The sequence below is a fragment of the Podarcis erhardii genome (genome assembly GCF_964252035.2).
Source record: "Podarcis erhardii genome assembly, chromosome: Z".
NCBI classification, from domain to species: domain Eukaryota; kingdom Metazoa; phylum Chordata; class Lepidosauria; order Squamata; family Lacertidae; genus Podarcis; species Podarcis erhardii.
This window is the reverse complement of record NC_138504.1, coordinates 43,766,507-43,793,353: the sequence shown is the minus strand read 5'-3', so window position 1 is coordinate 43,793,353 and position 26,847 is coordinate 43,766,507. Positions and strand designations below refer to the sequence as shown.

The following is a 26,847-nucleotide window of genomic DNA, read 5'->3' as shown; positions in this document are numbered from 1 at the left end:
TGCCACGCCTCAGCTGCCAGGGCTCCGTGCCTGACATGGGGGCACCTGATTGCCCCCCCCCTCAAAAATGTGCACCCTGGGCCATGGCCCCCTCCTCTACACCTTTGCCAAGGAGAAATTGGTATTATTTCAGAGATTGAGGTCCCACTCCTGGGTTGTGTCCTCTTTCCGTATTTTCTGATCAAACATGTTATTTACACACAAAGGCTCTGATTCATTACTGCATTTTTGGTTAGCACCCACAAGCGGAAGGATGCACATAATCTGACTTGAGAGGCATGGTGCAAAAAGCGTTTATTGAGGGTAGGGTGGGAATTAGCACATCATTTAAAGGTACAAACAGTTGAAGCTGCTCTTGAGGATTTTGAAACTGTCTGGTGGCCATTTATTAATCATATAAGTGATTCACACTGAAATTATATCTCTTCCATCACAGGCCAGGAATTGAAATCTAACCTATCCTCAGCTCTATTATGGCTGGAAAGTGACCCAAACTCAAGAATTAAACACAGGGACTTAGTTTTTGTTGTTCTTTGCAGCAGTGCAACTGGCTGTTGTTTGTCACTGGAAAGCCAAATCAGAGCCTCAAATGGAGACCTGGATTAATTATATTTGGGACACAACTCTTTCAGATTACTTTCTGGAGAGAAAGAGTGTTATAAGGGGAGTCTCAAAAAGAGATAGGTCTAAGGAGGCTTGGTTTCTGTTCTACTCCTTCATAAATAAGGGACAGCAAACTCTCCACCCCCAGTCTCTCAAACCCCCGTGCAGAGAGGCCCAGAGGTCCCCGTAAGAGGAGTAAAGCATGAGGCACAGGATTCCTGCGATCAGAACCTTCACATGCATAAGAGCGGAGTGCTTACAATATCACATTGATGAATACTTTTCTTGCTTCTGCACTATGTTTAGCTTTGTATATGCTTGTAACTGAAAAAACTTTGTGTGGTTTTATTTGTTGCTTGTGGTGTTCAATGATTTTTTTTTTAATCAAAAAATTATATCCTGAGACATCAGTTATTTATATGTAACCCACCCCCTACTTAAAATTTAAATATATATGTTAGACCATTCTGTGAATAATGATGTATATGTTTTCTACACATATTAAAACAGATAAATTGAGCTCAATATATGGGTTCTTTTCGATGTTATTAGATCATGTACTTAATATAACTTTCTTTTAGGGGCAGTACAGGATTCCCGCTGGTGTACCGACCTTCCATCTGCACCAAGGATTACCTGCCCGAGCTGCTTCAGGTCGTGGTGGATGTTATCCTAGAGACTCCTAGTCTGGTGGTCCTAGGTGATTTTAACATTGATGCCAACACAACCTTAAAAGGGGCTGCTTGGGATTTTGTGAAAAGCATGGCCTGCATGGGGCTGTCCCTGAATAAATCTGGCCCTACTCATAGCTGTGGACACGCCTTAGACATGGTGTTTACCTCTGTGCACATGGGTGGTCTGACATTAAGTTCCAGTGGAACAAAAGAAGTGCCATGGTCAGATCACTTCCTGGTGCAACTAGACTTCTGTGCAACCCTTCCGCTCTGCAGGGAGTTGGGACTAATTTGAATGGTCCAAATGGTAGGGGATACATTATTCCATGTTGATGGCCTCTCAGCTGATTTCCTGGAAGCCCGTTGGAATGCGGCATTGACCAGGGATATCAACTATCTGGCTCTGAAGCATCCTCTCTGATTGCATGGAGCTCAGATGGCCCCTGGAGCTGAGGGTGGTTTCCCCTGGAGCTGAGAGTGATGAAACAATCACTGTTATGGCTAGAGCACCAGTGGTGAAAAACCCATTCCAAATCAGACCAAACATGGGATAGAGCTCAATGTCAAGTTTACCAAGTGGCTATAGCAAGGGTGAAAAACTGCCTCTATTGCATCTGTGGAAAACAGTACCAGGAGACTTTCAGGTGGTTCATAGTCTAACAGAACCACCTTCACCATCAGGGTCTGGTAAGGACTCAAAGATCTCCTTGCAAAGTTTTTGGGAGATAAAATCAATCAAATTTGGAAAGAGGTAAACTCCACCATGGTAGGGCTAGGGCAGGAGAGTGCCACAGCTCTGTCTAGTCAAGTTGTGTGGGATCAATATTAACCTGTTACCTCGGAGGATGTGGATAGGCTGCTTGGATGAGTGAAACTGACCACCTGTCTGCTTGATCCTTGTCCATCCTGGCTCATAAAAGTGAGCCAAGTTGGGCTGGGCAATGTGCTCTCTGGCATGGTGAATGCTTCCCTCTGTAAGCGAGTCTTCCTGGACCCCCTTAAAGAAGCAGTTATTAAACTGTTTTAAAAAAATCTTTAGACCTGGGCATTATGGCCAATTATTGCCCAGTCTCAAATAATCTATTACTGGGGTTGAGCAAAGTAATTGGACAGGTGGTTGCTGAAAAACTCCAGGCATGTCCCGAGGATGTGGACTATTTGGATACCTTCCATTCAGGATTCAGGACCTATCATGGGACTGAAATTATCTTGGTTGCACTGGTTTTTGATCTCTGGTGGGCTAGGGACTGAGTTGAAAGTTGTTTCCTGGTTCTGCTGGATTTCTCAGTGACTTTTGATACCATCAACCATGGTACCCTTCTGGACCATCTGGGGGCACTGTTATGCAATGGTTCCACACCTTACTCCTGGGCCGTGTCCAGAAAGTGGTGTTGGGGGATGAGTGTTCAGACCCCTGGGCTCTCACTTGTGGGGTGCCTCAGGGTTCCGTCTTCTCCCCCCTGCTTTTCAACATCTATATAAAGCCGCTGGGAGAGATCATCAGAGGGTTTGGACTGGGTGTTCACCATTATGTGGATGATACCCAGCTCTACCTCTCTTTTAAATCAGAACCAGAAGGCGGTGAAGATCTTGTGTGAGTGTCTGGAGGCACTTGGAGGGTGGAGGGTGGTCAATGGATTGAGGCTGAATCCTGAGAAAACAGAAGTACAGTTTCTGAGGGACAGGGGGCAGGTGAGTATGGGGGTCTCCCTGGTCCTGAATGGGGTAACTGCACCCCTGAAAGACCAGGTGCGCAGCATGGAGGTATTGTGAACTCACAGTTGTCCATGGAGGTGCAAGTTAATTCTGTGTCCAGGGCGGCTGCCTACTATCTCCATCTGGTATGCTAGCTGGGACCATACTTGCCCGCGCACTGTCTCATCAGTGTGGTACATGCTCTAGTTATCTCCCGCTTGGACTACTGCAATGCACTTTACGTGGGGCTACCTTTGAAGGTGATTTGGAAACTATAACTAATCCAGAATGTGGCAGCTAGACTGGTGACTGGGAGCAGATGCCGGGATCATATAACAGTGGTCCTCAAGAATCTACACTGGCTCTCAGTACTTTTCTGAGCACAGTTCAAATTGTTGATGCTAACTTTTGAAGCCCTAAATGGCATCTCCACCCCCAATGTTCAGTCTGGACACTGAGGTCCAACTCAGCGGGCGTTCTGGTGGTTCCCTCACTGTGAGAAGTGAGGTTACAGGGAACCAGGCAGAGGGTCTTCTCGGCAGTGGCACCTTTCCTGTGAACTGCCCTCCTATCAGATGTCAAAGGAATAAAGAACTACACAACTTTTAGAAGACATCTGAAGGCAGTACTCTATAAGGAAGTTTTTAATGTTTGATGTTATATTATGTTTTTATATGTGTTGGAAGCCACCCAGAATGGCTGGGGCAACCCAGCCAGATGGACAGGGTATAAATAATAAAATTTTGTTGTTGTTGTTGCTATTTCACCTTCAGGTGCAACCCTTATCTTTGATAAAACTTTTCATCAAGTTATTGGTTTTGTTACTGTGCTAGGAGATCACCCTTTAAGAGTGAAGCAAAGGAGGGGCGGTGATGGAAATACAAAGAGTGTTGTGGAGAGGCAAGATTAGTGGGGAGGCATTCTTGGGAAGAAAAAGTTAGAGTGGGGGATGGACTATCCCCATAACTTTGGAAAGTTGTCACTGCCCACTTTGCTGGAAAAATACAACCAAAGGTGACAGGACTTAGTTATGAAAGGGGAATTTAGGTCAACAATCAAAGCGGCAGTCAGAGGCCCATGAACAAGGAGTTAAAGGTTGGGGCTGTGTTCTTTCTCCTCACATGCTTTAATCGCTTAGTATCAAAGTCACGGCGGAACGCTTGAAAGCGCAAATATTCTACAGGAACCTATAGAAAGCTTTTATCTGTCCAGAGGAAAATAATTAAAAGAGACAGATTTGGGTTAAGTATTCCCATGTTCCATGCAATTGGATAAAGTCGAGGAGGATCCACCCAAACACTTTCCCAAGTTCGGAGGAGATTTCCTCGGATGACTTTGAACCCATTGTGGTTTGTTTGTGTGTGTGCATATGTTTATATGTATGTGGTGTGTGTGTGTGTGTGTGTGTGTGTGTGTGGTATAACTTAGCCTTTCAATTTCTCTTCCTTCCCATCACATTCTTCCACGAGACCCTTAAATAATTCAAAATGTCAATGTAAACAAAGCAAAGATTCAACCTGCATAATTGCTAACACCAGTAAAGTGGCCTCAAGGGTCACACAGGGAAGCTTATGGCCTATGAGCAAAAGAGTTATTGCAATTGACAATGGCCCTAAATAATCCCCTCCAATAGAAAGTGCATTCAAGACCCACCTTTTCCACACAAAAAACAGCAGCTCCATATAAAACAGTTGTGAGTGGACTTTCCATGGTCACTTTGGAACCGGTACAGCATTAGGCAGGAGGCCAATACTAGGTGGTGCTTGAGTTCCTCCATGGTAGGAGGAACCAAATACAATGATAGGTGAAGACAATTCTAGCCTTGTCTACACCTTCCTCTTCCTTAGTTCCTAAAATGCAACACTGAGTCTAAGCAGGAAGAAGCTGGCAGGTAGGGCTAGCTGTAAGAAAAATTAGGCAGGTGTGGGTTTCTTGAGAGTGGTGGGGACACTTTTCAGACCATTCCTGACTCCCAAAGTTAAACTGACACTCCTCACTCGCCCTGTGGTCAAAAGCTTGCTTTTCTGAGTAATCAAATGTGTGGCATGGGCTAGAAAGTCCACTGTTTTCTGCTTGAGGATAAATGAAGTTTATCAAGAAAGAGTTAAAGACAATGGAGTCTCATGCCCACTGGGACTTGGTGGAGCGGAAGGAAGGGAGGCTAACAGTAGGAGGAACCAGAGCAAATGACTGGCAGAGCTGGAGCCAATGATATGTGGAGAGAACTAATTCTTATTTTGTCCGCATCTTTCCCTCTGACAAGTTCTGCAAAGTCAGTACTGAGACTCAGGAGGCTGACAGCCAGTCTCCACCCATAGATTGTATGCAAGTGAGTAGGCAGGTAAATGTTGGCTGGTTGAGGGCAAACTCAACTAAAGAACCCCTGGAAAATGCCCATCCAACCATTATTTAAAACCAACCAGTGAAGGAGCGTCCATGAACTTCTGAGATCATCCGTTTGAAGGTCAAACTGCTCTCACCTTAAACAGAAGTTGGGCAGGAGTCACTCTGCCTTCTTTTTAACACCTGTTAAAAATTGTACTGCCCAGGCAGTTGTTGATTTTTTTTGTCCATTTATGTTATTGTTGCATTGTGTGTTTTATGTTGCACATGGGGATGGTGGATAATTCCAAACAAAAAGTGGAAATTCCCTTCTTTTTTTGGTTATTCCTCCCATTTCCAGAATGGAAATCAAGCCAGTGTATACCATTGGTACTCACTTTTGCTTTCACTTTGCAAATGATATGTATTTTGATTGCACACCCCTCCCATGTGCATTGTGTTTCCTTTGCATTGCAATTATAGGATGGAATAGCATAATGACAATGTAATTTACATAACTTACATATTTAATTACGTAAGTGACCTAAATTTGTCACAGCAGACAGCAAAGTGACTGACATTCTTTTTTGACACTAGATGAATTGCAGTGGAAAGGAAACAGTGTTGAGTAACCTGGAGAATAGAAGACTGAGAGGCAATAAGATAGCCATCTTCAAACAACTGAAGGGCTGTGACATGGAAGATGGAGCAAGCCTTGTTTTCTCCTGCTCCAGAAGGTAGGACCCAAATCAACAGATTCAAATGACAAGAAAGGAGATTCCTATTAAGCATTATGAAGAACTTTATGACAGTAAGAGTTTCATTGTGGGTTTTTAAGATGATTAATTGTGATCCCTGCAGTGCAGGGGGTTCAGCAAGATGACCCTTGGGGTCCCTTCCAACTCAACAATTCTATGAATTGTTAAGGATAATTATTTAATTTCCTAAAATGGGAATGTTTACTTATGTGAACATGGATCCACCCCCCTCTGGTAGTAGCTCTCATCTGACTGTGAGTTACATGAGAGAGGCATTTCATACTGTTGTGACTGTTATTCCAGTAACTGTTGTTTTTAATTGCTTTCTGTCCTCTGTGTGTGTGTGGGGGGGGAGAATGGCTGCTGAGAGGCTTCTTTGGATACTGCTGAGGGAAGTGTTGTGTCAGTGTGATCTGTCTGAAGTGAAACATACAGAGGAAGATCCCTAAACATTAATTGGGAAAAAACCTGTGCAGGAGCTCTCTGTAAGGAACAGAGAAAATACTGCTGAGGCGAAAGTAAAAACCTCTTATAAGAAGCTGTAAGGCCTGAGTGAGATAAAACTCTGGTGCAAGTATCACCACAGTTTTTATTTATAAGTCTAAGGAAGAAGTCTTCCATCTACAATTCAAGTGAGAACGTACCCATGTTTGAATGTAAATATATTATTATCAGTTATATGTTTATGAAAGTAAAGTTCTTCTGAATATAAAGAGTCTGGACATTGTACGTATAGTCTTTACAAAGAAGCTATCAATCACCTAGAAGAGTTACTTAGCTCCCTAGCTGTAAGCTACTCTGCTCCTTCGCATATCATCAAAATTTATTTTTATATACATGACATGAATGAGATGAACGCAGGGCAGAATGCAAAACAATTCCGTCTTGCATTCCTAGTTGCTCACCACTTTGCTTATATTTTCTTATAAATATTTAAATAAATATCATGTAATTTTGCCAGCTGAAGGTCACAGTTTCAGTCTCTCGTTAAAGACTCTCAGCAGGACTGGGGAAGACCCCTCTCTGACTCAACATAAGGCAGCTTTGAGTTTTCTTAGGTATGTGCTGCAATCTTATGCAGTGTAGCATGGAAAGGAAACCAGAGCAACTGAGCTGAGTGTACTTCGGGAGTTGTGGCTGTGTTGCTATGGGACATGGCTGGTTTGGGCAAGGGTAATGAAAATGCAAACAATGTTTGCTATTAAAAGTGGCTTTTTCGGAATAATATTAGGGTAGCTCTGCAGGGTTTTGGTCTTTTCTTTTCTTTACAAATGTGCCGTCCCACAAAATATCCCCCTCTTTTTTCCTGTATGATCTTCTGAGACGGCAAAAGAAGGACCAATGACAAATGAACACCAGGGTGAGAGGCTAGTAAATGAAAACAAGGGGCAAAGAAGAACCTATAGATTCGCATAACAGGCTGGGAATGAGAAGTCGGGTTGCCATATTTCATGAAGTGAAGATCTGATCAGTGGCTCAACAAAAGTTGTTGAGCTTTTAATCAAAGAACATTTTTTGGGAGGTCATAAAAAATTGTCCACAAACAAGGCAGAGGAGCAGCTCTGGGCACTCTGTGGGCTCCAGCAGCTACAGCCTTACCACAGCTAATATTCCAAAGAAAGTCCAAGTTCCTTACAGCACAGTTTGGAAACCATAACGCTGAGGCAACATGGAATGCCCCAGTTCAGTGTCCTCCCTCCCTCCACATAAACCACTTGAAAATTGTTTAGGGTCTTGGTGGACCACTTTATATTTTTGTGTCCATTGTAGCAATTATAGTGCATTTTGCTGGATACTATATGATTTTATTGGGGACGCGGGTGGCGCTGTGGGTTAAACCACAGAGCCTAGGACTTGCCGATCAGAAGGTCAGCAGTTCGAATCCCCGCGATGGGGTGAGCTCCCATTGCTCGGTCCCTGCTCCTGCCAACCTAGCAGAATGAAAGCACGTCAAAGTGCAAGTAGATAAATAGGCTCCGGCAGGAAGGTAAACGCCGTTTCCGTGGGCTGCTCTGGTTCTCCAGAAGCGGTTTAGTCATGCTGGCCACATGACCCGGAAGCTGTCTGCCAGCTCCCTCGGCCTATAGAGCGAGATGAGCACCCCAACCCCAGAGTCGGCCACGACTGGATCTAATGGTCAGGGGTCCCTTTACCTTTACCTTTATATGATTTTATTATTGAATCAAGGTTAAACTTCTTAATTCTAGCTGCCCATTAGGTAAACTGCAGATCTTCGCCACTCCTTTCAAGTGCAGGGGTTGGACTAGATGATTCTTTGGGGTCCCATCCAACTATGGAATTAGAAAAGCTGCATCTCTAGCACAATGTTTCTGGACATTTTTTAAAGCATCTTTATCATGTCCCCAAAAGTGATTTAGTAGCAACTAGAAAAATCGGCTCTCTCCCTGGTTGGAATTGTGGAGGAATTTGTTCTGCCCACATTTTTAAAATGGATTTTTATTGAATTTTTCAAAAAATAACAATGTAATAGAACAAATGTAAAACAGTTAAGGAAGAATATGCCAAATCAGGAAATACATAGAGATCTGACTGTTGAAAGGCATGTGCTATTGCAGTTATTGGTTTGGGGTAAAAGGATTGTGCCAAAAAGAAAATTGGGAGACAGGTGAGTGAAAGTTTTTGTCTTTTGTGTTTGCATATATTAGTGACTGAAACCATATTGATGCAAATTTGTCAGTTTTAATTTCACCCCAAGTTTCTCTAAATCACTGAGTCAGCTTTTCATCTAAAGCTAATTACCAGATCCTAGCATGTCATGCGTTTATGGAGAGATTTATGGGATCTTTCCAGTTGGAGGCTACTTTGAGCTTAGCAGCCAGCAACAGTTTTAGAACCAAATCTTTATGAAGTCACGCATTCCCTCTCTGAAGATATAGAAGAGTGCTAGAGTGGAGTCAGATACCACAGACTGTTACATAATCTTGCTTACAGTAGCAAAAACTGCTCTCCAGAAATTAAAAGCTTTTTCGCAGGATCACCATAAATGATACAGGCTGCCTTTCATAGGACAGCTTCTCCAACACAAAGGAGAGGTGGCAGAAATGCCACCTATGAAATAGTTTTAAATCTGCTTTGCGTATCTTCACAGAGGTGGACTCTAAGCGTAACTCAGTCCAAATAGCTTTCCATTGTGAATCTGTGAGCCTGACACTAAGTTTTTGTTGGCATCCATCTGTCTCAAGCAACAATGGAGTGCAACTCTTGGGGTGAAGTCAAACCAGTGTATTAGTAGCACCAAAGTGACCTTATGGGGACATAAACCTGAGAAATGTGTATGGAGGTTCTGGGCTGCCCAGATGACAGATCACAGGCCTCCCCTATCAGAGTATTGTATATCTAAGTTCAGTCCACATTTTAAAGCCAACCTACCTAATTTGCTGGTCACAGACTTGCATGCTAATTAGAACACATCTTTCAACTGGATTACTCAAGTGCAATTAAGCTTTGATTTTTAAAATGTGTATAAAATATGGGTCGTATCCAACCAAGTGCTACTGAAATTAATTGGCATGATTAAGTTGGATCCAATAGTTTCTGTGGGTCTACTCTGTGCAGAACTTAGTTGGATGCAACCCCATGTATTTAATGGGGGGAAAGGCATACAAAGTATATTGTGTATACTGAAGGCATACGTTAGGGAAAAATGTGTACAATTTAAATGTGAATTTTAAAACCCTACAAAAATGCATTGGAACAGATCTATGACTGAGTACATGTGAAACTAACCCCAAATAGAAATGGGCTGATTCATCTATCTCCAATACTTGGGGTGAGATATCTGGACAGTTGTTAATGTTAAACTGAACACAGGTACAAGTTGTCTCTACACACGTACAAGTTTGAATGCATGCACACTTATTCATCTTTACAGCCAACTGTTAGGAGGGTTCACACATTACATTAAATGAGTATATAATCTATGTACATAAATCACTGCTCACTAGTTCAGTTTCATGTAATATTCAATGGGTGTATAGATTGTGAACACAACAGTTGAGCTACACAAATCAACAAGTGTTCCCTTGCACATGTGTAGAGAGAGCTTGTGCCAGTGTTCAGTGTAACATCTGAACAAGGCTTACATATTATATGTGAATTCCTGTACAAGTGCACAGGTCAGATATTTCTGTACACAGATTCCATGTTGCATTAAACACCCCTTATCTTGGATTTTCAAATCATTTTTAAGTGGTAGCTTTGGTGGGGGTTGTTGTCAGCCCCCACCCCCTATTTTCTGCACATGCTTAAGAATCTCCTTCCACATGATGGAAGGGTAGATGCACAAGACAGACCTTTAGACAGGCAGATAGTCATGATCTGCCAAACAGATTTCTACAAGCGGACAGACCCTCCAAGTGTCCCTATTTTCCAGGGACAGTCTTGGATTTGCAGACGCCATCCTGGTTTCTGATTTGATTACAGAATGTCCTGCTTTTAATATGCCCCTATTCTCATCAGAGAAATGTTGGAGAGTATGGCGTTATATATATATAGTGATTCATAATGAAGTATACAGTTTCCATTCGCTATAAATGAAAACTGTATACTTCATTATGAATCACCCTGTATTATTATGGAATAGGATGTCCCTGTTTTCATCTGAGAAATGTTGGGGGGTATGGGTGCACTATTCAAAATACCCTGTAGACCCACTGACTGAAAAACCCAGAGAAGGAGAGGGGTGGTGGTTTTCATTTTGTTAACCATCATCTTTCCTTCTGGATTTCCCCTGTGGTACATGTTTGTAAATGGGAGAGGAGATAATAATCCTGGAGACTGCAATTTAGAACAGAGTTAGAAAGCAAGCTTAGAGCAAAAGCTTCACATGTGTGTTTCTCCTCACAGACACACAAAGGACTCACTGTATAACTTGTCCGTTGCCTGGTCTTTTTGTGTGTGGTGGTGGTGGGGTATTTTTGTTTTTTTACAAGCCTAATAGGAATACGATAGGTGAAGGTATAAAAGCAAACAGGCCCATCTTGGAGAAGCGTTTCCCGCTTCCAGCCGCTGAAAGCACAACACACCCAAATTAAATCATTCTCCACAGCAAACAGAGGTCCCGGCCCGACTGACAAGGGCGCTCCTCCACACAACACTGATTTCCCCTGGCGATCCCCATAAATCTCGAGCCTATTTCAGTTTACAGTTACGCACGCACACGCATCAGGGAAGCGCCACTAACCTTTGTTCCATGGGTTCATCCCTCCCCCCTACTCCCTATAAATCCAGAGTAATTGAGAGCAGAGCTAGGCCCTTGGTGTGCATTATAGGATACTATAGATTGCCAAAAATATGTACATTTCAAGGCCCCACTTTATGTTGGGACATTTCAAGGCCAAAACATTCTCCTTGGGGCCTGTTCTCTCTTTCTCTCTGCCTGGATCTGACCCCACCCATGGTGAACTGCCTGAAAAACCCACCGAGAGCAGAAAAGCTTGACATTTTTTTGCAAAGCACAGCAGTTGCTATCCTTGATATAACTGTTCCCCCAAAACAGGGGATGAGTGGGTTGAGAATCTGGGGATACTGTGCCAGATTGTGTCTCAATCAGTCTTTGGAATCTTGCCTTCTGTGCCACCAACATACTGGGGCCCCAGAAGATCAGGCAGACGAGGCCATATAAATCCTAGGACTGCAGCTGCAGGACAAAAGAAGTCAGCTGGCACACAGCCTCAAGGTTTTGCATTGTCAGCTGATTCCACAAGCCCATTGCCACAGACCCGGCCCTACAAAACCCTGGAGGCCAAGCCAGCTTGTTAGACTAATCTAAAAGTGGAAATGCTAATCACCTTTCCGCAGGCAAAGCTAGCCAAGTGTCCTATTCTCGAGAGGATGCACTTCAGTTTGAAAGGCTGTCTCATGGAAGTCCAGACAAAAGGTAAAGAAGCATGAGACGCAGAGGCCTTGATGTTGCCCATCCACAGTTAGCATCTGGACAGCAGACTCAGCAGGCACACTGGTCACAGTCTTCCACACTGTGGTGTGATATCCTAGATTTCTAGTTCAGTCTATTGTCATTATTCTAAAGTTGCCACTATACATATACATTAGCTTATGAAAATTTCACACAAAACGGTACCCTCTTTTTGTCTGTGATGCCTTTCCTCTTTGCTGGCAATGTGTAAAAAGCTTGGTAGAACATCCACACTGCATACAAAAGATCCCGGGTTCAATCCCTGGAATCTTCAGGTTGGGCTACAAAAGAGCTCTGGCGTGACAACCCAATGCCAATCAGTGTGATTGATACTGAGCTAGCGGGACCAATGGTCTTACTCAGTACAAAGTTACTTCCTGTTTCCCTATGTTTCCCTATCATCTACGTGTGTTCAGGGCAACGTGTGAACAGAGAACTCCAGAAAGGTTGTGTTGGAGAAACGGGCATTTTTAGGTGGAGAAGGATGTGAGATGTACACATCTCTGGCATAGAGGACCTGTGGCCTGTGCACATGTGTGTGTGTGTGTGCGCACACACACACACACACTCTCTGCTGGACTCAAACTCCCATCATCTATGACCATTGGGCATGTTGGCTGGGGTCAGTGGGATTTGGAAGGCACTCTGTTGAGGAAGGCTGAGATAGAGCTGTGAAGGAGTTGGCGGAATCCTGAAGAACAACTTCAACAACTCACATGACCCGCCAAATTCCAACTCTGAATGGTGTTCAGAAATTAAGAGTTTACACCAAGGGATGGCAGAGAATATGTTATTTTGCTCCTTCGCCCCTTCATGGTGAACAAGTCTAAATTTAGATTTTCCTATTTTATCATAATATAGATTAGAAGATATAAGTCCGTTAAGTCCAGTCGCGGATGACTCTGGGGCTGCGGCACTCATCTCTCTTTACTGGCCAAGGGAACCGACGTTTGTCCGCAGAGAGTTTTTCTGGGTCATGTGGCCAGCATGACTAAGCCGCTTCTGGTGAACCCAGAACAGCACACAGAAACACCATTTACCTTCCCGGTACCTATTTATCTACTTGCACTTTGACATGCTTTCGAACTGCTAGGTTGGCAGGAGCTGGGACTGAGCAACGGAAGCTCACCCCATTGTGGGGATTCGAACAGCCAACTTTCTGATCAGCAAGCCCTAAGCTCTGTGGTTTAGACTACAGCACCACTCGCATCCCTCATAGAAGATATAGGAGAGGTTAAAAACAAATATGACATTCACTGAAAACCAAACACATTCATCATTTGAAATTCACCCTTCTCTGAATTTTGCAATTAATGTGTACAAAATACATGTACTAAAAGTGTGCATATAGATTAGTGAAAACAACACAGAAAAGTGCATTATATTAGGCAAAATTATTTTGGAAATATGTGTATATTTGGCAAGACTGCATATAAAAATGTGTGTAGTAGAATTTCTCACTAAAATTTAGCTGATGAATCTGCAGGAGGATCACAAACTGATGTGGAACTGTAGAAAACTGAACTTCGCAACTGTAAGAAAGAGAAATAAAAATTGACGGATTTTCCCTTCCCTTCTTTCCAGAAGTTCCACCATGACAACTGGGGCTGATGGGAGTTGGAGTCAGCACTGAGAAGTGAAACACATGAATTGTTGCTTCAAGACATTCAACCAACCAGTCAAAAGCCCTGTTCCCCTCTGCAAAGAGCTTGTCTTAACTCCTCTGGAGTCTAGGATGGTGGCTACACTCACATAGTAAAAGGTGGATTGAACTGCACAAAGATTATGGTTATCGGGTCCTCTCTGTTTGCTTGTCAAGCTAAATCAAACAGATGGAAATTCTGCCTATCAGGACAGATATGTCAGGAGGGAATCAAGGACACACAGATAGTAAGTAAAGGAAGGAAGGGAGATAAGGGTGGGAGTGAATGAATCAAAAAGTTACACACGTACATCATACAGCTGGGCAAAGTGTCTTGAATAAATATCCTTATTTTTAACACTGGATGAGAAATAATTTATTTTGGGATAAGCAAACACTATTTTTTAAAAATATATTATTTTGGATAGCAGAAGTGTAAGTCAACCAGATCTTTACCAGTCTGCATCTGTATTGGAATTGTTTTTTGATGTTTTAATCTGAATTTGTATTGGAATTGTTTTTACATCTTTTAATTGTTTTCTCACTTGCATGTTCGACACCCTGGGCTCCTTTGGGAGGAAGGGTGGTATATTAATCAAACAACAGCAGAACACACCTCATACCTCACACCTCACACCAAAGTCTCTGGTTAGATAAAGCAGACTTAGGAAATGTTGAAGTTCCAGGGTTCAAATATTGCTATGTCCACCCATGAGTGCACAGGGCGGTTATGAGCCAAATTGCTAGCTCTCACAACCTCAGTTTTCCCATTCTGTGGAATGAGCACAATTACAACTTAGATCACAGATGCCTTTTATTATTTCAGAGAGAATTAAGGCTGTTTGCCTTCCTCACTGAAAAGTCTGTTGCACTGGATTGGCAAGTTGCAGGGACTTCTTGTTTCAAGAATCGAGAATCAAATGTGCTAGATGAGGGAGTAGGAAACTTTGTTTTAGTTAGAGTAAGGTTACCAGATTTTTTAATGAATCCAGGGACACTTTTCAACTTCCTACTAAATAGATGGGTTTTGTCGGGGGACTGATTTGTAAATCCGGGTCCTGTCCCCAGGAAATGGTAACCTTAAGTTAGAGGGACATATTCCCTTCTGCCACAAGCCAGCAGTGGGTGGGACCTGAGTCAGTGCAGCAATTAATGTCAAGTTTACCTTTGTATAGTAGACTAGTTTCTACACATACTTGGCCATTCCTTTGTATTCTCAATCCAGGCAAGCAAGAGGCATGATCAGATTTGAAGAACACATTCTAGCCAGGCAAAAGCTCTCTAGGAGGGGACAAAGCTAGGCCAGTTGAATGTGTGTGGCCAGGTAGGGGTATAGCCTGGAGAGAGGGAGAATAGCTAGGGAGGAGGTGTGGTCTGAAGGAAATCCAAAGAGCCAGGCAGAGGGGTCTGGAGGCTGCATTTGGTCCCAGAACTGAGGTTCCCCATCCTTGTGCTACATCACTGAATCTAAACCTTACACGTTAAAACTCAACATGCTTCAGTTCTTTGTCTACATGTGAACATTAATGGTGACAGATGCGAACAGATGGATGCCCAAAGGTGGCATGAATTGATGCTCCATGCTGTCTTGACATTTTTCTGCACTGCCCCATAATTCTGTCCTAATTTTCACCAATGTAGCCATTTCTTGTCTGGATTGTATCACTTCAGTCTGTAACACATATTGAAGGGGTAGGCACCCTTTCTCTTTTTTTGTGAAGGGCCACATTCCCTTGTGGACAATCCTGCACGTGGGATGAGAAAAAAATCTTCTCTGAAAGTGTCTTCTGAGAAATTTTGCCTCAGGTCTAGAGTATACATTGTATTAAGAATCTTCTTGTGTGGCGTTTTTACTGATGCTCAAAAGGAAAGCACTTTGCAATAAGAATTACAATGAAGTTGTATGTACATTAATACTGCAGTGTTTTGTTAATGTGCCCATGTGCCACTTGCGATTTTTTTGGGGGGGGGTTGAGATAAAAGATGCAAATGAATCAAATGAAATTAAATAAATGAAATCTGCTGCAGATGGTGCATGTTCCAACTCCAGAATGAATTGTAGAAATTCTTCCAGTTAAAATGGCATTTAGAAATGGAACATATAGTAGAGTGAACTTATGGGGCAATAAATCAGTGGAATGGGGGGCAATTCATTCATCGCACTAATGAGGAATGGTGAAAAAAAATCAAATCTGTTTGCATTTAAAGGCAGACCTACCTAAGCCACACGTTCTGAAATAATATGTGAACCAAAATGCAACCATCCTTCAACATTCTTACTTCTCTGACTTTTGCAGTGCAGTTCTCCAGCTAGGTAATGTGTATATGTATAAAGGGTGCATATAAAATGCATATAATTGGTGGAAATAATAGAGAGAAAGGTATTACATTGGGGGAAAATTGTTTGCAAAAATGTGCATTTTTTGAGAGATTTGCACTGATGAATTTTCATGAAGACTCTAAAAAAACACACCACAAATGGATGTGAAAAGAAGCAACTGAGAGCAACTGACAGATTTGCCCATCCCTGTCCCTAACCAGAACTGAGGGCTGTCAGTCTTGAAAGGTCATTGCCTAGGTACTGAGTGCTTTCTGTGCCTGTCCAGTAACGGGCCCAAACTCAGAAGCTAAGCATTCCAAAAACTGTTTAATATGCACAAAGGCCACGATCTGAAGAGAGCTCTGCTGTGCTACCTCTGGAACCCTTCACCTCACTCTCCCCTTTCATCTTGAACCCTGCTGCAACCTTGCTTTCATCAGAGAATGAAAGTTTGGGAAAACGGAGGCGTTTCCTGTCAAGCTGGGCTCCAGTCACTCAGGATCATGTTCCTTAACCTGGCAACTGGAAAGTATGGAGAGACAGTGAACAGCAGCAACAGAGAAACTCTCGCTTCTCTTGGCAAACATGCCTTTTCCACTCCAACTCATTCATCCAAATTTTGTTTTCCACTCCTGCCCATTAAAGAGTCAACCATCACTTTGCGAAGACTGGAGACCACATAGATGAGGGGTTGTTTGTTTGTTTGTTTGTTTGTTTGTTTGTTTGTTTGTTTGCTGAGGGACTACCCTTTTGATTGCACTAAGAGTCAAGCAGGATTTATTTCTGGTGAGAGCAACCAACTCTGGTTTTGTTTGTTTTGTATGTGTTTTCATGTATAACTGCTGAAGCAAAAAGAACAACACATTGCAATGTCAGAAATGGCATTTACATCCGGAAAACAGACTGAATGAATGTAAAAGACCCACTCACATTTTGATGCATAGATCTTTAAAAAAAAAAACAACCCAACCCCAACAACCTCATTTACTTCCCAGCTCCAGCAGCCCCAAAACAAGATAGATTTGCAGCATCTGAGGTGCGGTAGTGTAAACTCCATTTTTGGCATATGTTTTGGGACACAGCGGGTTGAGTCCAGTGCTAATCCTACTCAAAGTAGACCCACTGAAGTTAATGAGCATGACTATAAGTTGTAGTCAATACTAATCCTACTCAGAGTAGACCAATTAGGCCCCCATCTGCATTATTAATTCAAAGCAGTATCATTTCACTTTAAACAGTCATGACTTCCCACAAAGTATTCTAGGAACTAAAGTTGAAAGCTGTTTCTTCACAAAATGGCAATGGCCAGACTGCCCTATGAAGATGGGTTGACTGTTCAACCACTCTGGGTCTTTCAGCACCCTTATCTCAGCTCCAAAATTCTTTGGGGAAAGCTATTTATTATATATTTAGGGCATTGTTTATTGTAGTGCATTTAGCACATTTGTACCCTGCTCTTCAGCCAAAAAGACTCCCAGAATGGCTTACATGTAATCAAAACAAGACAGGCTTACAATCCACAAAAACATGGCACACAAGGGAAAAGGAACAAGGAAGGAAGAGGAAAACCAAAACTGAGGGACCGATTTCTAAACAGTTGTTCCTATAATGTCCAACTGGCATAGTTCAGGGGCAGAAGATGTCTGGTGAAGTTGGGCCTCTGACAAAGCTGAGCCTTGCTTCTATATCTCTCCCTCTGAGGCAGTCAGACAGAATGACTGCCCCCAGATAATAGCTATGGGGAAAGGAGGCCTGATGGAGCTGGCCTGTTACAGTGGATCCGATGGAGTGAGCTCTGTTTGCTTCCCAACCCTCCCACTGATGGCATGGCTTCTCCAGAGGATGGCTATGCCTGCTTAAAGTGGTACGATACTGCTTTAAATGTCTAATATAGACGAAACCTTATACATGTCTAAACACCAATGGATCTACACTGATTAAGGATAGCACTCGATAAAACCCAGTGTGTTGTTGCACACCAGCTATCTGCAAAAGTTATCACACAACCCAGTGGCAAAACCTGTTGGGAGCCATTGATGTGCCTATTCTACACTTTCTCTCACACACACACAAAGAGAGAGAGAGGGAGGGAGGGAGGCTTTGCTTTGCTGAACACTGCAGCTGATAGCACCAAAGTCAAACGAGTTCAGAAATAGTCTCAGTCTCTCTTTCTCTCTCTCTCTGAAGCAGTGTGAAAACTGGCAGCCCTTTGCATCAAGGGCCACCTCCCCCTCCTAGATGAGGGATGGCCCGGGGAGATGACGAGCCCTTTTAATAGTGTTGTAAAATTAGCTCTTTAGAAAAGTCACACACACATACCACACACTGCAGCTAATGGTGATGCAAGGACAATTTCAACTCCAGAGCAGCAAAGGAAACATGCTCAAAGGCCAAGAAAGGAGGAGGGTGATCCTTTCTTTCAGAGAAGAAAAGGATCTTTGGCACTTTGGATTCTACACCCAGCTTTTAATGAATCTTTTTAAAATATATCTATATCTATATCTATATCTATATCTATATCTGTATCTATAATCTATCCACGTTTGGCCTAAGAAGTACATCCCCACCCCAAATTCCATGTCTATGCCTTCAGAAGAGGAAGGAAGAGGCAAAGTTGCTAGGAGAAGACAGTCACCTAAGCCTCCAAGATCTGGTGTGAAACACACAGGTGGCTGCCTCAGGGATTTGGTTTGGGTGGCCGTGAAAAAGCAGCAAATCATCAAGCATAAAGTTATTTGTTACTGCTATCAGGGTGTAGGACTAACCCTGAACATTAGTCCATCTGGCTCAGTCCATCTGAAATCAGTATGGATTTCAATGACTGGAAGCCCCCCAGGGTTTAAGGCTTGGATGGTTCTGTCCACCGTGGCACTAAGTGATAATGTGAGTGCAAGGACTTACACTTCCCACCTCCTTCCACAGTGCACACCCTAAATCTGTTCTGGGGTTTCACCAGTGCTCTGGAACATATTTGGGGAGGGCAGTGGGAGAAAGGGGAAGGTGTGTCCTAACAGGAAGAGTGCACAGGAAGAGGTACAGTGGTACCTCAGGTTACATACGCTTCAGGTTACATACGCTTCAGGTTACAGACTCCGCTAACCCAGAAATAGTACCTCGGGTTAAGAACTTTGCTTCAGGATGAGAACAGAAATCGTGCAGTGGCAGTGCGGCAGCAGCGGGAGGCTCCATTAGCTAAAGTGGTACCTCAGGTTAAGAACAGTTTCAGGTTAAGTACGGACCTCGGGAATGAATTAAGTACTTAACCCAAGGTACCACTGTACTCCTAGTATTACCTCGAGGCAAAAAAACAGATGCCCTGACCACTGGGCTATAGTCCTTCCCCCAGCAGCATAGTATGGGTTGCTGGTGCCTGGGGCGGGCAAACCACCAATGCTGATGGAGTGACTCTTCCACCATAGCCAAGCTGGGCTGCATTGCACCACCTGCCCTCCAGGCCTATGCAGGCAGTTAAAATACATCTTTCCACAGTGGTTAATCAGTTTCTGTTTTTAAACTTTATACATGGTTTTTATTATAAGCTGTGAACCACTTTAATTTTTTTAATGAAATACCAGTAAATCAATACTTTTTCTAAAAACAACAACAACAACAACTGCCTCTCCTTGGCTTTGGCTCTCCAGGGCTTCAGGCAGTCTCTCTCCCAACTTTACTTGGAGGTTCCAGGGCTTGAACGGGGGCCTTCTGCTGAAAAGCAGGAGCTCTACCACTGAGCTACAGCCCCCCCCCCTGAGAAGGGAGATCATTACACAGAGGCAGATCATACACCCATCTAGTTCAACATTTGTCTACATTGTTGGAATTATGGAAGCCAAGATCCAAGTCTGGGGCAAGCACTCTTTGGTGAGAAAACCCCAGCAGTGATTTAACACAGCAAAGCAAGCAGCGAAGAAAAGCTTGGGAGTATAGGTAGTAAAACCTTAAAAACATGCGCTTCCAGTGAATCCCAAAATGTCCCCTTTTAAAAGCTCTTTCCAAGCTATCCCATTTCCCTTGCATAGAGACAGACCGCGCATTTGGGAAGTCATAACAAAACCCTTTGAAGGTCAGATTCATGTGCTTTTCCATGCAACAGCCAGAAAAGATGCACAGGCAGCTAAAACATTGCTTAGTTACAAAATGTAAACATTTCTAAACTATTGACAGAGGGAAAATGCTAGTTTTAGACTCCATGCTGGCCTGAAACAAAGTAGTAATCAGTGTTCTAAGGTTAATCATAGAACTGTAGAATTGGGACCACAACAGTCATCTAGGCCAACCCCCTGTGATGCAGGAATCTCAGCTACATCTCTTATATTTCACCTGCTCCATTTTGAATTTTAAAAGTTTAAAATCAGAGATATAACCATAATATATTCTTCCTTTCTTAAAGGGTTGTTTCTAAAAATCAATCAATCAATCAATCAATCAATCAATCAATCAGAATTTCTTGGAAATAAAAATCCAACACCATGGAAAAGGAATGTTACCATTAGCACATGATTTCCCCCCCTTAAATATGTAATCTTTCATTTAAAAAAGTTAAAGATAGCTCCCAATGCAAATGTTATCTGCATTTATTTATTTACATTACTTATAACTCACACTTCATGTGCAAAACCATTGGGAGGATCTCAAGGTTCACCATTCCTGCCATGATCTACTCTCCAGTTATCCAATTAAATTTCTTCATTTATATAAAAATGTTATAATATATTTATAAAAATAGTTATATCAACAAAAGGGGGGGGATATCAGAAAGGTTTCGAACAACTGTATCTATATACAATAACAACCACATAAACATATAAAACAAGAGGACAACAGCTGTTATGGAAAGGTGTTTTCTTTATTGCCTCCATAAGCCTGGCAACATAGGGAAATTTTTCAGAAAGGTTTTAAAGGCTGAAACAGAAAGCGCCTGGTGAAATCTCTGCTGGTGGAGCATTCCACAGAACTGGACCACCAACACTAAAAGCTCCATTTCATGTTGTTAGATGAGTCTCACTAACTAGGAACAGCCAAGGTGGTGCTGAAAAACATTCTGCACCACTGGTCTATATATCTGTACAGTATCTAATCTTGCACTCCACTGTTTTCTATCTCATAAAATAGGATCAGTTGCATCCCTGAGACCCAGAAGTCACAACATTGATGAACAAAGGAAAAAGATTGGAAGATTACAGCTGAAATTATCTTCCTCACTTAGGATTGCTCCTATTCTCTTTCTTCACAAGATGGGGACCATTTGGTGTACAAAGCAGAAGGATGGGAGAACATGGGGGCCACTAGCTGCTGTATGACTACGATTCCCACCATCCTTAATAATTTGTCCATGCTGGCCAGGGCTGATGGGACCTAAAGTCTCACAACATTTTCAGCAAGTTACCTCCTACAGGATTCTTTTCCCCTCAGATCCAGCTGCTTTAAAAGAAAGCATTTGGTTTCTTGAAGCTCCTCATTTTTCTGCCTCAAAAAAGTCCACATAAAAATTAATACACTCAATTTGTGTGCATTGTGTTGTTTGATGTACACATTTTTATGCTAGTTTGACTAATATGTGCCTTTTGTCTGACTGTGCACCTTACCATATACATATGGGGGCGTGGGGGATGGGGGTTGAAGAACAACACCACAAAATTCAGAGCAGTTCAAATTTCAAAGGATAGCTGTGTTTCACTTCACTGATCAGTTTCAGAGAGTGTGAGTTAGGTCAGTTCCCAACTAAAAGGCAAGCCAGGTAAATTTCTCAAACATCCATAGTTTAAAAGTGAGAGTGGGGCAGAAAGAAGGACTGTGGCTCAGTGGCAAAGCACCTGCCCTGCATGCAGAAGGCCCCAGCTTCAATTGCCAGCATCTCCAGGTAGGGCCAGGAACATCACTTTCTCAAAATCCTGGACAGCAGCTGCTGGTCTGTGTGGACAATATTCAGCTAGGTGGACCAATTGTCTGACTCAGCACAAGGCATCTTGAGTGGTAAAGTGGAAGGAGAGTTAAAGTCTCTCCCCCCCATCCACTTTTTGCTGTGGCTTCTGTTTTCTTTGCTTCGGGACAGACTCCTCTGAGTGACAGCAATCTTGTAGGTCAAGTATAGGGCAGTCGAGATAAAGAAATAAAAACACTGTAATGTGGCAGGAATGACAGAAAACAGCCCCAGAGACAGAAAAAAGAGAGAGAAAAAGCATCTGCTGCCAGAACAGTGTGTGAGAGAAAGGGAATTCCCTCCTTTTTCCTTTAAGAGATCTATGGCTTGGTAATAACAATAAAGTTTAAGCTATAGTTAACATTTGCATAGCTCTGCAGACTCTTTCATGTATATCATTTTGCTATAGTCCTTACAACAACCCTGCAGCATTGGGAAGTATTTATTTATTGTCACATTGCAGAAGTGAGGGTGAGGGTTAGGGTAAACTAAGACAGAGGGTGGGGATAAAAATATGCAATACAAGGGTAACAAACTCTTGCCTACCTTACAAGGTTGTTGTAAAGAATGCAGCAAAACACAGTAAATTATTTGAACCAGGGGCTTCCTCAGTGGTATCTCAGGGTACTGCCACAGGTTTAATAGAACTCATTACTGGCTCTCATTACTGACCCCTTTCCCCCAGAAGAAGCAGTATAGTGTACTGGTTAGAGTGTCAAAATAGGCAAGGAAGACCTGGATTCAAGTTCACACTCATCCATGAAGCTCACTGGGGCATGCTGCTATCTCTCAGCCTTATCAACCTCACAGAGGTGTAGATATAAAAGCTGAATAGTGGGGAGGAAGAACAATGTATATTGTCTTGCGCCCCTTGGAGGATAGTCAATATGAAAATGTAATAAAACAAATTAAAAGTGTTTCAAATCACAGACTTTTATACTCATATCCCAATACTCTATCTCTAGGGAACAGGGCAAGCCTCTCAAGTCCAACTCCACCAGAGAATATATTCCCCATTTCTCTCTCTTTACTCTTCCCAAGAACAGAGGTATATGTACTGGATGTGTCCAAGCTTCTCCCGGGGCCTCGCTGAATGAAAAACAAGACACGTGTTCCAAGACCTCATGATTAATAAAGCTTACAGTTCAACATTATTATTTTTGGGGGGGGGGGAGCGCCAAAACTTTTATAGTGCAACATGATATTGTAGTCAGCTGTTGACATTTGCAATATTGGAAAGAATTTCAAAAATGCTGAAAAAATGTGTGTGCTTTTGGGAAAAAAAGATCCTTCACATATTCTGCCCCGTTGCGCGATGAGGTTTGGGAACTGCAAGCGCTCATGAATTATCACTATTTTAAAAACTGCCAGCACTTTATACAGTTAAAAAGCACTGCTTTAGGAAACCACATGCTTATTCTAACATCAAATAGCAAAAGTAAAGCAGGGAAGCTTTCCAACACATTTGGAAAGTGAGAACCTTTAAAGAGAGGAAGATAAGCTGCCTGTCCAATCCACTGGAGTACATGTCTAAAGAGACATCATTTTCCCATGATCCTATTCAAATGAGAAATATTTCTCTTTTTAAATGTCCCATTATGAATTCACTGGTGAGGGGAGGAATGAGCTCTTGAACAAAAATGAGCAGGATCCAGTAAAAACTTCACCGGGTTATATCCGACGCTAGTCTTACGCAGAGTAAACCCACTGAAATTCATGGACATGACTAAGTTAGGTTCATTCATTTAAATTGGTCTACTCCGAGTAGCACTTAGATTGGGTACAACCCAAGGATTCCTATAGGACAGAGCCAGTGTACGTTTTACTTAGAAGGCAAGCCCACCCAGTTCAAACGGTTTACACAGGAGGAGAACTAACTTTTTCCTGCCACATCAGCGTGCTTTCATTGACTGCTGCCCGATCCAGCAGCGCCCGTGTACTTAGGGATAAATCCCGCGGGTTTACAGCACAATCCCAAACACACCTACTCTGGAGTAAATCATATTGAATTCAGTGGGCTTCACGCTCAGATTCAGCGGGGCTAGGATATTGCAGTCTTATGCCAAAGCAGCCGTGCTTAGGACTGAAGCCTTTTTACAATACGCTCCAACTCACGTGGACTAATACAGTAAGTAAGTTTCCTTTCCCTCCCATACCAGCGGGCTTACTCTCAAGTAGGGGCGTCCGATAGGGAGGCACCGTTAAACGCGTGCGGTTAACGCATCGAAAATGTATGAAACCACACTTAAAAGGCAGCTCTTAGGCAGGATCGGGACCAACCTGTCTAAAGGGGAGACGCATAACGCCCTCTCCACCTTATCTCATCCTTCGCTCGCTCGCTGACCCCTGGGCTTTTCTTCTAGCCACGTTTCTTCGGAAGTAAGCACAAGGAAGAGTTTTTTTTGGGGGGGGGGGGAGTTTAGCCTGCTGGATCAGGCCAAGGGCCCGTCTAGTCCATCATCCATTTCTCAAAGCGGCAAAGCCTGTGGGAATCCCGTGAGCAGTACCTGTGCATAGGTTTCTTTCCTCCTGCGGTTTTTCCCAAACTTCCTAAGTTTCTGCCCATTCACAAAATAGAAGAGACAGACAGGCGTGCATGCATATACTGGAGACACAACAGCACGTGGCTTTAAAGAAACAACAAACCACGACATAAACACTCAAGAGCCTCCTCCCGCCCGCCGTACACTTTGCATTCAACTAGAGTTGAACAGTAAGTTCAGATGTGGCACGCACAAACGTGGTCTAAACGTCGCCAACGTTCAACACGTAATTCCTTTGGGCAAAGGGTAAGATCCAACGCCAGTTCCACTCGTAGTAGACCCGTGGACCCGAATGAATACAGCTGAAGTACATTCATTTCAAAGGATTGGATCTCCCGTCAGTCTCACTCAGAGTAGACGTCTCGAAATCCATGCGTAAAAATCTAACAAAATGCATTAATTGCAATGGGTTCTTCTCAGAATAGACCCCGTGGAACGAATGGTCATGCCTAACTGAATTCCATCCGTTCCAATGGATCTCCTTTGGAGTAGAACTGGAGTGCTCAACCCAAGTGTGTGTGGAGGGGTAGGTGTCTCTGGACGCCCCCAGTAGAGGAAGTCCTGCTTACCTGCGACGACCGCCGGAGTCTTCTGCCCGCCCTCGGGCCGTAGCCACGCTTCGACCGTGAAGGCATCCCGGGGTAACTCCACCTCCGCCTTCAGCCGCAGCTGGTCGCCCTCGCCGCGAAAATAGAGCGCTCGGCTGACTGCCGGCTGCTCCCCGCCCTCCTGAGCTCGCCTCCTGCGGCGCGGAGCCCGCGGCGCCTCCGGCCCGCCCGCGCCCGCGGAGGAGCGTCTACCCCGGGCTAACCTGGTGGCGCAGGTGCCCGGGGCGGGGTAAGGCGAGTGGAGAGCGGCGTATTGCTGCGCCGCCGCCGCCGCCGCCTGCTGCTGCTGCGCCGCCTGCCGGATGTCCCTTCGAGCCCGGCCGGAGCGCTCGGCCAGCCCGCACTCGGCGCCGCCGGCGTGGGCTGCCGCCGCCGCGGCCGCGCAAACCAGCAGAAGGGGCAGGAGGACGCTCCGGCGCTGCATTTCCAGGCTTCCCCCCCACCCTGCTCCCTTGGAAGTCCTCGCGTGCTGCCAGGTTGGGGCTCCTCCTCGCTTTGCGCTTCACTCTTCTGAGGGACTCGCTTTTTTTATAACCCTTCTCAGTGGCTTCTCCCCCCCGCCTTTTTTTTTTTTTTTTTGCTTTGAGGATTTCTCTTTCTCCCCCCTCACCTTTTGAAACCAAAATAAAAATGAGATTTTTAAAAACTCAGAGCTTGTCGTTTCTCTCGGTTTCCTTCCTGCCTCCTCCTCCTCCTCCTCCTCCTCCTCTTCTCCTCCTCCTCCTTCTCTCTCTCCCTCTCTCTCTCCCCCTTTCTCCTTTTCTCTTTTGCCTCCTTCTTTAAAAAGAAACAGCTTCGGCTCCAAAGATTCGAGCACACACGAGGTTCCCTCCCCCTTCCCAAAAGATGCTCTAATTCATTTAATTTTTTTTTCTCTCTCCCTCTTTCTTTTTTGGTGCCTCCTTTATAACGTAAGCCACAGCCCCCTTTCTCCCCCTCCTTTCTTCTCCACTTAAATGAAAGGGGGGAAGAGAAAGAGTGGGGGGAAGTTGCCCCCTCCAAGATGATGAGTAAACAAGAAATCTATTGGGGGGGAGGGTGCTCCACCTCGACAGAGAGATTCCCCCCCAAACTGCAGTGATCGTGACTAATCAATCACTTTGAAGTAAGCGAGGTGGGGGGTTAGAGAGAGCTACATAGGTTGGAGCACTTCGGCGGGGTCTTACAGCACCACCTTCGCTGTTACTTCCCTTATTTATTCGTATTTAAAGGGGGCAGTCAACGTGAAGGTAGTATACTCCAATGTGAATTTCCACCAGAGGTGCTTTAAAACCTGTCCCAAAATACACGCGCACACACACTCACGCACACCACTGCCCTGTACCCTTTTGGCACTTCTCTCGCACCCCAACCACCCCCTTCTCATGAACCTCTTTGCACTTTGCTGGTGAACCTCATTCTTATACATATTATTATTTCTTCCTACACCGCATAAAGAGTGTTGAAACTTGATTCTCTCTCTTTTTGCGCGCTCTCTCTTTCTCCCTCTCCCTCTCCCCTCTGTGTTAAATCCCCCCACCAATATTATTTCCTTTAAAAGTTATGAAATCGCCAGCCAGAGCTGCCCCCTTTCGTGGTCCCCCCTCGGAGCAGCTAGACGGTGCAGCTAACCCAGAGCGTTGCATGCAAGGTTTCCCGTCGGATCGCCGGGGGAAAAAAGGGAGAGGGGGAAAGCCGTTTGTCCTTCCAGAAGCTGGAGCGAGGAAAACCAATGGGTGTGCGGAGGGTTTGCCTTTTCGGTTCTCCTTCTCCCGAGAAAAAGAAATCTCTCATCGATTTAATTTGTGCTTTTCATTCAGAAAAACTAAACTGACTGTGTTGTTGTTT

The 26,847-nt window shown here is 43.9% G+C and overlaps 1 protein-coding gene across 1 annotated transcript in view; it reads right to left on the bottom strand.

The window, feature by feature from the left end:
- Window positions 1-25,459, bottom strand: part of PAPPA (pappalysin 1) — a 249,896-nt gene extending 224,437 nt beyond the window's left edge. Inside the window, exon 1 of the mRNA XM_081847429.1 lies at window positions 24,982-25,459. Within this exon, the coding sequence (XP_081703555.1) occupies window positions 24,982-25,444 (463 nt within the window). The 5' untranslated portion in view covers window positions 25,445-25,459. The remainder of the gene's footprint in view (window positions 1-24,981) is intronic.
- Between the last annotated feature and the right edge of the window lie 1,388 nt (window positions 25,460-26,847).